The sequence below is a fragment of the Chamaea fasciata genome, unplaced genomic scaffold, assembly GCF_029207755.1.
Source record: "Chamaea fasciata isolate MVZ Bird 193981 ecotype frontalis unplaced genomic scaffold, bChaFas1.0.hap1 SCAF_17, whole genome shotgun sequence".
NCBI classification, from domain to species: Eukaryota; Metazoa; Chordata; class Aves; order Passeriformes; family Sylviidae; genus Chamaea; species Chamaea fasciata.
The window spans coordinates 3982846-3994418 of NW_027094102.1; the positions used below are offsets into that span (position 1 = coordinate 3982846).

An 11573-nucleotide genomic window follows, 5' to 3' on the forward strand; every position below is an offset into this window, starting at 1 on the left:
TAGACAAGCAGCTTTCCTGGGCATAAACCCAGCTAAACCCAGCTCCTATTGAAAGTAAAGTTGTGTGTTTATTCTTAGCAAACAACGGTGAACTTATTAGGAAACGGCATTTCCAAGGAACTGTTGCATCAAGACACGTGTTGTAAAATAGCAATAAAATCGCAATCGTGGCCCATTTATTGTGCGTGGAAGTGGCAGGTGCAGACTGACTGAAGCAACCCAACACCACAGGAGGAGTCAGCTTTGCTTGGAGCCAGTTCAGTTTCACAGAAACGACAGTTCAGGTTTTTTCACTTTGTCTGAGGGGGTGAAAATACCTGGTGGTCCTCTGGGGCTGCCCACAGGGCTGCACCCAGGTGGAAATGCTGGAGGAAAAGCCCTGGGCTGCAGGGAGCCATCACACAACGTTCCGCAGACCCGGCGCTGCTGCACCTGGATGCTCTCACCTCCCACAGCAGGATCTTCTCAGGTCCCCCATGGTCCTACGGCACCCCTTGGAGCTGCTCATCATCCTGCTGCTGCTGCTGCAGGTGGGTGTGGGCTGGGATGTGGGCAGGGGGGACACAGCAGGAGGATGGAGCCAGAAGCTCCTCGGGGTGCTGAGCAGTAAGATGAGAGGCAACGGGCAGGAGATGGCAACAGAACATTCTACCTGAACATGAGGAGAACTTCTGTGTGGGTGGCTGGGGCCTGGAACAGGCTGTTTGGAGAGGTGATGGAGTCTCCTTCCTGGAGACACGCAGAATCCATGTGGACACAATCCTGAGGAAACCTGCTGGAGCAGGGAGGCTGCACCAGCTGATCTCCAGTGGTCCCTTCCCACCTTAACCCCTCTGTGAACAGCCCTCAGGCTGTTCCTCTGCTCCAGCCCCTGGGCTCAGGTCTCTGGGAAGGGCTTTGCAGGGCTGGGGACCCTCTGCTCATCCTGCTGGGAATACTGGAGTGCTCACACCTGGAGAGCACGCTGGTGCCTGGTGGTGACCCTGCCACGTTAACCATCACCCACTCCCCCCGGGAATTCAGTGGAGTTTCCAGGAGTGTTTCTGTGGGATTCATGGTCCTGTACTGGGTTATTCCTTTCTAGCAGTGCCCCTGGCTGGAATGGAGACAGCTCTACCCTGAGCCATGGCCGTGCAGGTGAACAAGAGGAATGGGGAAGCCAAAAAATGCACAGTTAAAGCTTCCAAAGAAGCTACACATAGAAAAGGGGAAAAGAGCTTGTTCTGGGGGTCCAGCAGGGCTGAACCTGGAGCAAATCCAACAAAGACAACTCTTAAGTGCCCAATTGCAGCCTTGCTTGCTGTTTCCACGTCACAGAGCTTTTCCCTGAGTGTAAACAGCTTTACAGCTCCAAGGCATTACTGGTGAACCCCATTCATTGCTCAGCAGGTTTATAACCACAACAATTTTACACGTATTTAGTTTCTTCAGAATAAAGTCACAGGGTAAAAGCCTTTGGTCATGTCTGGGCAGGCAGAGATCTGTTCCGTTTTTGTAAACATTAGATAATGTTTCTCTGTAATAAACCTCCAGATTCCCAAGGAAATTGTTGAGAAGTAGGAGAAAGGTGTCCAAGTTACCTGTGAGCTAATGGCAATGTTTTAATTTGAGCACTGTCATAATCCTTTGAGGTGAATGATTTCTGGTAAAGAGTAGAGTTTGAAGCCTGGGCAGGAAGCTTGGATTTATATGAGAAGGCAAATTGTGGCAATTTGGGTGTAGCTACCATTCGCATTGATTTTACTCATCTGAGTTAGAGATTTTGGTCCAGCAATCACCTTAGGTAAATCGGCTGTATTTGGAGCACTTCAAGTCACGCCACAGAGCCCCAGAGACTCTGAAGTTCTCCCAAGAGTTGACTCTTTTTTGCAAAAGTCAGTTTACATCCTGTCAACACCAGACAACCTCTAAAGGAGCACTGGACACAGAGAGACAGGGGTGAATATTTAAAAACTGGAGATACTTGATTCAGGAAAAGCCATAGAGATGATGCCAAAGACTGGTATCTGCATGGACACAGCATTTTTATGGGGTCTGGTATCACCCGACCACAGGAATTGCTCCCACGGTTCTCATGGCATTCATTTGGAACGAGATGGATGATATTTGTGATGATATTTGTGGAGTTAAGGGTTAGATGCAATTCAATACAGTACTGTCAGAACTGGATCAATATGTTTCTGTGAAGGCAAATTCCTCCTGGACAACACATCAAGATTTTCTAGTGACCCACACTTGTCACAATCACTTTTCTTCTTTTCATAAGGTTGCTGCTGCTGACAGTTTTTCTCATGAAATTGAAAATTTCAGTTTAAGACAAGCCATCAGAAGGAAGAGTATTCAGGTTTGTAGTCAATATTATACAATAACAGATACACAGCAGCTAACTGTGCAAACTGTGACACTAACCCCTGTTTTTTTATCCAATAGTGGATGGATTCTTATCAGCCAGACAGTCTGCCACCTCTGAAGCGAACAAAAAGGACCTGGATTATCACCACCATTGATGTTCAGGAGGAGGACAAAGGACCATTCCCCAAATATGCTGGACAGGTACAAGCCACCTTGCAGGAAAAGTTCTGCCTGAAGCTCAGCAAGGCATTCATCACCTCAGGCTGTACAATAAAATACCACAGGGTGCAGAGGGCAAGAAGTGTGCATTTAAAAGCAACTTTTAAAAAACTTACTCATCCAAACTTGTCTAATTTCCACAGAGGTGGGTAGAACTGTGAGGTGGGAGGCATTTACTGGTCCTTTCAGTGGGAAGCTGTAAGGACACTCGGGGAAAGATGATGGAGTGGGCGTGGTAAGAGTGCAGTGGTGCTGCAGGAAGGGAGTTGTGGGGTTGGCTGAGACCAGGAGAGGCCCCCTCTGCAAAGGGGAGAGGGGCAGGAAGAGAACTGATCTCAATTATTTTTATTTCCGTTCCATCCTCCCTGCTCACGTTGCACTGTCCTGCTTCTCTCTTCCAAAGCTGTTCAATAACAGATCATACAACACCTCACTGAAGTATTTGATCAGTGGACCTGGGGTGGATGAGGCTCCAGAGGTGGGATTGTTTTCCATTGAAGATGATGCCAATGGCCACGTGTACGTCCATCGCACCATCGACAGGGAGAGGACCCCAGCTTTCCAGGTAACACACCTGGACAGGACAAGTCCAGCTGTCTGCAAAGGTTAATTGTTGTCTCCTGGCTAAATTCTTCACAGGAAAGAGACACACCTATAATAATGTTGAATGGGTATTTTCATGACCCACTTTTCTTATCTTTAGCAATAACTGCTAAATTGCTTGGCTCAGCAGTGACCAATTAACTTCTACATCACAATTCATTAGAAATCTCCGTGGCTTGTCTGAACTTCCACAAATATCTGCACACTTCTTTTAGATCTTGTTTCTGGGTTGACCCCTGATCATGACCTAGAAACTTAAAAGGCTGTCCTGAAATTCAAAATCTGTTACAGCTCTAGTGGCCAGAACGCTGAGTTGTAAACACAACCTCCCAATCAGGAGAATGCAAGCAGATAGTCATGTGTTACAAAAACTGGGTAATCCTGGAGGAGCTGCAAAGCTCTATTACTGTTACTTTACATAAGAGGAAGCATATGTTTCTCCTTAAAAAGCAGAAAAATGTTCACAAGCAGGAAGTGCAATGAAAGAAATGTGATAACAAGTTTATGAATGAAATATGGGAGTGTGGGTTTGTTTTCCTCCCGAAAAAAAAATTTTCAGTCGTGGTCTCCTTATGTTTATTCTGTAATGATTTCTATTTGGGTTTCTGTGAATTAACTGTACCCAAATTATAGTTTTCCATGTGGTTTTCTGTGCAACATCTTGCCTTTTAGGCAGCCATTTCAAATAATCAATTTTTGGTAAAAATCTTTTTTTTTTTTTACTTTTAAAAATGCTATTTAAGGCTCAGGATGACCATTACAAATCTACTACTTTTGTAAGGTGACCTAATGACTTAACCATGTGATTGAAAGCCAATGCTAACCAAATTTGACTAAAGCAGCTTCCAAACTGAAGGTTTTTTGTTCTATTCTGATATCTAAATGGTGCTGTTCACTTCATTCTGATGCCTGTGCTGCTACTCTTTTAGATTCGTTTTGATATTGAGAACAGAAAATCTGGTGAGCTGTTGGACCGCCCTATATTTTTCAAGATAAAGGTTAAAGACATCAATGACAACGCACCTGAGTTTTCCATGGAAGAATATGGCACCACAATAAGAGAGAACCACAGTGAAGGTAAGGGCCACCCAAACAAGCATTACTGCTGGTTTGTGTATGACTGTTCTCATCCTAATCCCTTCATTGTAATTGTCCCTTTCCTACTACATCTGTTCCTCTCTTGACCTTTTACTTAACATTCATGAGCTCAGGGACATTTCCCTGTTTCCTACATTTCAAACTCTTGTCTGATTAACCTCAACGTACATTAGAGTGTCATTGGAGACATTCTGGAAAAACTTCAAAGATGTTTTTTCTAAACTACAAGCCAAGCCTGTAGCACGCTGATCTCAGCTGTGGGTCTGGGAGCTGCACGTGCACCCAGCTTCACAGGAGAAGGTTAGACACTACTCAGAAACACCAAGACTGAGCCTGGGTGTGCACACATGTGGCGTCAACCCCTCAGGAGCTGGCATGAAAGAATAGTGCATGTTTTTGGTGAAGTAAAGCCAGGAGTGTGGTAATTCTGTAGTCTGACAGTTCTTTAGGCAGATTTAGCACCCAAATGAATTAGTGGCCAGTCTGTGCAGGGATAACCATGGCCACGGGAAAAGTTGCAGGTTTTCTTAGGAGTTGTGTGTTTAAGAGCCTGCAGAGAGGTCTGAGAACTCCCCACTGAAACAAAACACTCCCGTTAATATCTCATTAATTCTTTATCCTAGATGAGCCAGTTATCCAAGTCACAGCCCTGGACAAAGACGAAGTGGGCACTGTGAACTCACAGGTGTCCTATTCTATACATATGCAAATGCCCTCTCCAGATGGACTCACATTTAACATTGACCCCACCACAGGATCAATATTCCTGTCAGGATGCCTGGATTATCAGGTGAGGTATATTTAGCATCTTCTCATCATTAATGCATGATGCATGTTCACTACACCGTTACCAGGTACAAGGGGAGGGAGAGTCTCACATCCAGCTGTGGCTGGCAAAGTGTGGGAACCGCTTCTCAAACAAGTTTCAGGAACTTCCTTGTTTCTGTTTTTCAGATTGCCAATTCTTTCAACCTTCTGATTAAAGCCAGTGACCATGGAAGTCCCCAGCTGTCATCTACTGCAACAGTGACTGTCACTGTTGAAGATGCAAACAACCACCTCCCTGTATTTACTAGTGATAACGTAAGGGAAAACATTATTACTTCACGGAGCCTTTCTAAGCACAGTTCAGTCCTTCCAACTGCTAAATGCACTCAGCAGTGGAAATGGGAACCCTCAGACCCTTGCAGAATCAGGGCAAGACCTGTGCAAATGAGATCTGTCAGATAAAACACCTCTTAAAGCGCTAAACTTTGTTAATTTTCTGTGTACATCACCAGAAGGTTTTTGTGTCACTGGAAGCATAAGGAAGTTGTGTCACTGGAAGCATAAGGAAGTTGACAGACCAGTTTATTCTGACATCTGAGCAGCTGAGGTGCTGATTGCCCAGGGAAGTGGTGGATGTTCCACTCCTGGAAGTGTTCCAGACCAGGCTGGGCTGGGCTCTGAACCACCTGGCCTCGTGAGAGGTGTCCCTGCCCATGGCAAGGGCTGGAACTAGGTGACCTTTAGGGTCCCTTCCTACCCAAACCACTCTATGACTACAATCTGCTCTTTATTTTACAATCCACCGAAATAAACCATCCCAGCCAAACCCAGCACATGTATTCAGAGTGCTGAGTCATGTCAGGTGCTGGTCTGTGTAAATACTTGAGGTTGTAAAGAGCTGCAAGAGATAAAATAGGGTTACAACAGTGTGTACAAAGTCACCTACAAAAACAAACTCCTTCACCAGTGTCTCCTACCTGGTGTTTGAAAGACCTGAGGGAATAATGTTATATCATCTGCAAAAACGAGTTTACACAAGGAGCCTGTGCTTTGTCATCAACTCCTGTCTAGTGAAATTCTGACCCTTCTCACAGCTATGATTTTTTCCCTCTCTCTGAGTATCACCCTTATTGCATTTTTAAAAGTCATGATGCAAGGACAGTGCTGTTTGCATAATAGAAGGCAAGAGTCTGAATTTTCAGCTCTCAGCCAGTGACCAAATTATTACAAGAAATAAAGGCAAAAAAATTACATGTTGTTGCTACCTCATCACTCCTTAGGTGATTTAATTGGCATTTCTCAGCCTGTCTATGGAGTGTTAGGCAAGCTGGTGGCCACATTGCACCCTCAAAAATAAAGCCATTGTGAAGAGATTACATAAAATAGATAGATGATAGATAGATAGATAGATAGATAGATAGATAGATAGATAGATAGATAGATAACATCCTTATTTCCTTCCTTTTCCTTCCCAGTACCACCTGCAGATTTCAGCAGGAGAAGAACATCCAGCTGTGCTAAGGCTCCAAGTGGAAGACAAAGACTCTCCCAACGCTCCAGCGTGGAGAGCAAAATACAAAATAACAAAGGGCAATGAGAAGGAGAAGTTCACCATTGAGACAGATCCAGCCACAAATGAAGGCATTTTGAGTGTTATCAAGGTGAGGAGATAATAGATAGAGGAGCAATAGATAAGCTGAGCATGGCAATGTCACATGGCCTGTCTGATCCTGAGATTCAGAGTCAGCTGAGTTGGGTGAGCTCATCTCACTTCCAAGTAACAGGCGTGACTGCCAAAAGAAAGGTCATAACTGCTAATAAACTGTTAAAAGGGCATATATCCTAATTAAACTGGTTTTTTTTTTCCGGGGTTTTCAGCCTCTCAGCTATGAAGGTGATTCTGAGATGAGACTCATCATTTCTGTAGCAAATGAAGAACCTTTCTTCTGGTGTAAAAATGGCATTGTGATGATCTCAGATCTGGAATCCACAAACACAGCTGTGAACATCAAGGTCTTACAACGTGCTCCAAGGTTTCATCCTCCTGTACTTACTGTCCAAAAGGAAGATTCAATGAAGCCTGGGAGTGTATTTAGAAAGTATCCTGCCACATATCCAGATGATGTGCCAAATAAGATAAAGTAAGTGGTGATGCTCCAACTCTTAGAATAAAAAATAGCTTAGGAATATTAAGAGGTTTGCAAGTGTAGTTTGGTACCCAAAATCCATTTAAAATAATAACTTGTAATTTTCCCCTTTCTTTCTCAGATATGAACTAGCCCACGACCCAGATGGTTGGCTGAGTGTGGATGAGAACTCTGGTGCTCTTACTGTGGCAAAAGAATTTGATCAAGAATCGCCCTTTTTGAACAACAGCCTGTACACCATTATTGTTCATGCCACTGATCATGGTAAGCAGCCAGACACAGAATATTCAAGCAGTTTGGACTGTGAAATGAGGTGCATGTTGAACATATAAAGATAGCAAGACTGAGGATGTAAGTGGTTAATAGATAATAAAACCACCTAATGTTTATAACTTGTGCTATGTGTGAGTGGGAGGATAAACCAGACAGATCCTGCCACTGGACTGGCATTTGTCAATGCCCAGCTTGAGTGTTTTTCTGTTTCTTTTGCTCCTACCCAGGCAAGCCACCACAGACTGGGACTGGCACCATCCTGCTTTACTTGTCTGACATTAATGATCGTATGCCATCATTGGTGGCTCCTGCTTTAGATGTGTGCCACAAAAAAGAAGGGACATCTCTCGTTATAGAAGCCAAGTCTGCTCTGGTCCATTCACATTCAGGGCCATTTACATTTGAGCTGGCTGAGGACTCTGAAGATGTGAAGCACAACTGGACTTTAGGAAGGAACTTTGGTGAGTTCTTCTTTTCGTGTTCCTCCTGAGTTTATTGTCAGTTATGGCCCCTCTGGTTATTTCACTGTCTCTTTCCTTTATGGTTTGTTACTGAAGAAGAGCCTTCCAAATATGAAGTTACGGTAATCTGTGAAAAGTGACATTGCTCCTCATCTCTGCTGAGGACAGGACCAGCAGAAATGTGCTCAAACTGCAGAAAGGGGGATAAGACAGCTGAGGAACCACTTCTTCACTTGGTTAACTACCTAAGGAGTTCCAGAGTTCTCAGAGAGCTGTGCCAGACTGCAGCCAGGCTGAGACAGGTCTCTGCCCAGAAGGCTCAGTGAGCTGATGAAGTGGGATGAATTTAGTCCTATTTACTATGGTTCATTAAGGTTGGAAAAAAATATTTGAAATTGGGGGGCAAATGAGTTTCCTTTATCACACAAGGGACTGGACAATATTCGACTTCTTTCTGTGAGTCTTGAAATGATTCACTTGTCTTTTTGACTTCACCTTCTAGGGCAGTCAGTTGAACTTCTGATGTTAAGAAGCCTCCCACAAGGCAGCTACTTGGTGCCCATCATCATTCAGGACAGGCAAGGATTTTCCACAAGGCAGGACCAGCACATCAGGCTCTGCTTTTGCCCAGATGGACACACATGTAAAAATCCACCAGTTCTACCAGCAGCAGTGGGACTCGGAAGTGGTGCTATTGTGATAATACTGGTGGCTTTCTTATTACTACTGGGTAAGCAACCTCCTAAGTTAGACATGCAGGTTCTTTGTCATCTGACCACTGGGTCTTGTTGCAATTGCAGTTTTTGAGCTCAAATCATGATTCTTTTGCATCTAGAGGATGACTGGTAAATTGTTATTGAGCTAAACTCTAATACAACATAGCAAGTATTTTTATTTGCATTGAATACAATTGGATACTGGACTTTTTTGGCATTTTCTGTGTCCTGGCAAACTGAAAGTAATGAAATTCTCCCATGGAGGTTAAACTTGTTCCAGAGCCGGTTCCTCTGTGCAAGCTCATGTTGGTTAATGCTGGAGAGAACTGCTGATTCTTTATCTGAAGAAAAATTAATAATCTGAGCACTGTTCCTGTGGTTACCTGTGCATGATCTGTTGTGTCTGCCTGCTCAGTCTCACCCGTCCAACCAAGAATTCCATCTGCACAGCTGCATTGCTGGGGTTTCCCAAGGGAGCTCCTTTGGAAGTGGGCTGGGGACACCTGTCCCCTCACTGTGTTGAGCCAAACCCAGCTATTCCCAGTACCTATTTCACCTTTCCCTTTCTCCTTTACAGTCTCCAGCATCATGCTTTGCCAGTGTTACAGGTCAGGGGCTAAAAGCAAAGCCGTTGCTCCACCCCAGGAAGGTGAACAGACTTTAATCAACTACAATGAAGAGAGCAGAAGTTCTTTTTCTGAGGTGAGTGTGACAGCATATATCCACACTACCCCACCAGTGCTGTGTGGCTGAATGTGCTACTGGTAATCTCTTTAATTATGTTTCCTCTGGTTTTGGTACTGAGCAAAGTTTGCCACTGAGCGTGTCTGGGGAGCTGTGCTCTGCATGGGCTGGATAATGCTACTCTGGTGACAGACTGTTATCACTCCTACCCTTTTTCAGTATCAGCAGGACCTTTCCAAGGTGCCTCATCCTGCTGGTGAATCCAACAGGGGAGGAAGCACAGCAGCTCCTGTCACTCTACTGCACACACATCCTGGCGTGTGCAACAAGGGAGTAAATGAGAGTGGAAAATGGATCAGTCTGCAGAGGTGTGATCCTTCACACTTAGTTCAGTTCCTTATTAACGCCATCCCTCTCCCTGTGTGCAGGCTGGGCTGGATATTACACACAGTGCTACTCCAACACCTGTGTCTGTGAAAGCTGGAAAAGAAGTGATTGTTGAGGTAACTGCTTGGCTCTTGATGAAAATGTCCTTTTTTATACCAAGGGAAGTGGTATCCTGCGAATTAGGTCTGGTGTTAATAACAGTGGGGAGAATAATGCGATATCATGCAATTAGAAAATAACTGTCACTTGTTGGTGTGACTGGAGAAGGAAGCACAAAAGAAAAGGATGTAACAGAGAGAAAGATAATTGGAGTTATTGGTGAGTGAAAGAAATGTCAGAAGGTGGCTTTATGCTGGTCACACCTGACATAGTGTGTCTGTCTTCCAGAATGGCTGTTTCACTGGTTACAAGACATCCCAAGCAAGACACCTGGATTGCTTCATACAGACAGTGGACAGAACACTGGCTCAGGTAAGAAATGAGTGTTGAACTCCTCCTGTGCCAAGTTTTGTAAGCACAGGAGAAAGGCCTTGCAACATTGGACAGCTGCTCTGGCTCCAGCTGCTCTGAGCCCACATCTCAGAAGCACTGCAGTTGAAAGAAAGGGATATATTTGATGGGAAAACATTTAAGAATTTGAAAAAACCGTTTTTTCCTTGACTGAATTGTCCTTCAGGTTGGAGAAGTGGGGCTGAAATTCTTTCTGTGCCTGAGCAGGGTTGAAGTTTTGTCACCTGCTCTTGCACTTCTGTGCTGCCAGGGAAATTCAAATTCCTCTTGCCTTGCCCTGTCTGACCTTGCATGTTTACAGTCCTGTCCTTTGCCCTTCTTGGCCAGACTGCAGACCCTCCCAGGCAAGGTCACTTGCCAGCTCTCTGGTCCAGGACAGATCAAATGCCCTTTCCTGCCCTACTTGTACCCTGGGGAAAGTTCAGACTCTGGAAGTTATGCAACTGAGACTTTCTGTAGAACCTTTCCTTGTCAGATAAAGACTCATATTCTTCCCTGTAAAATCCTGCCTCATTTGCTTGCCATAATTTCCTTTAATTTTCAAAAGGGCAGTAGGAGCTTTTGTGCTGACTTGCATTGTTTCTTCCCTTCTTCAGAAAGTGTTTAACCAGAGCACACTGGAGGATTATGGGGACATCTGTGAACCTTGCAGATACACTGAGGAAGGAGAATTAGAGCCCAGTAACTCCCTCTGCTCCATCTCCATTGGCAGTGAGGACTTGCCTGATGATTTTTTGAACACTCTGGGACCCATGTTTTCTGCTCTGGAAGAGATCTGTCAGAAGTGATCTCCATCACTCAGTTAATGTCAGAAGGCTGTGACTGTGGTGCTGCAAAGGCTTCTGGCCTTTTTCAGAAATTTCAGGAAAAAAATTCAGAAAAAAAAGGACCATCTTGAAGGCATTGCAGTGTTTGCAGCATGAGCACCTGGCCTTTCGTTCTTCCTGCCTGCACTGTTTCATGTGGGCAGCCAAAAACCTGGCGTGTCTCGAGGGTTCCCTGTGCAGAGGTGATGGGGGGATTTTGGCATATTTGTGCACACTGACACAAACAGACAATCTGATATTAAGGATCCTCAATTCAGTATGCAAAGGGGAAAAAAAAGCCTAGATCAACTAGGCCTGAAATTCCAGGCAGAGTTCCATATAGAAATAAGCCAGTTTTGAAGAGAGAAGGCAGTTACCTGCTAGACAAAGTGTATAATCCTTTCTCCAGTAAGTGGCCTCTTTAAATCCAGGATTAAGTTTAGAACAATGCCATATTTTACATCCTTTATACATGACAATGAAACGTCGAAGAGAAAGGTCACTTCTCCTCCAGGTTCACCACCTGGGACAGCTCTGCACCATCCCTCC

At 44.6% G+C, this 11573-nt stretch overlaps 1 protein-coding gene across 1 annotated transcript; it reads left to right on the top strand.

The window, feature by feature from the left end:
• The first annotated feature begins 362 nt into the window (after positions 1–362).
• Positions 363–11025, top strand: CDH26 (cadherin 26). Its single transcript, XM_066199148.1, has 16 exons — positions 363–530; positions 2267–2344; positions 2431–2553; positions 2975–3136; positions 4104–4251; positions 4896–5062; positions 5227–5355; positions 6516–6701; positions 6919–7181; positions 7309–7451; positions 7688–7921; positions 8424–8651; positions 9215–9339; positions 9750–9824; positions 10096–10179; positions 10815–11025. The coding sequence occupies exons 1-16, from the start codon at positions 363–365 to the stop codon at positions 11004–11006; spliced, it is 2505 nt and encodes an 834-aa protein (XP_066055245.1). The 3' UTR covers positions 11007–11025.
• Positions 11026–11573: the final 548 nt, after the last annotated feature.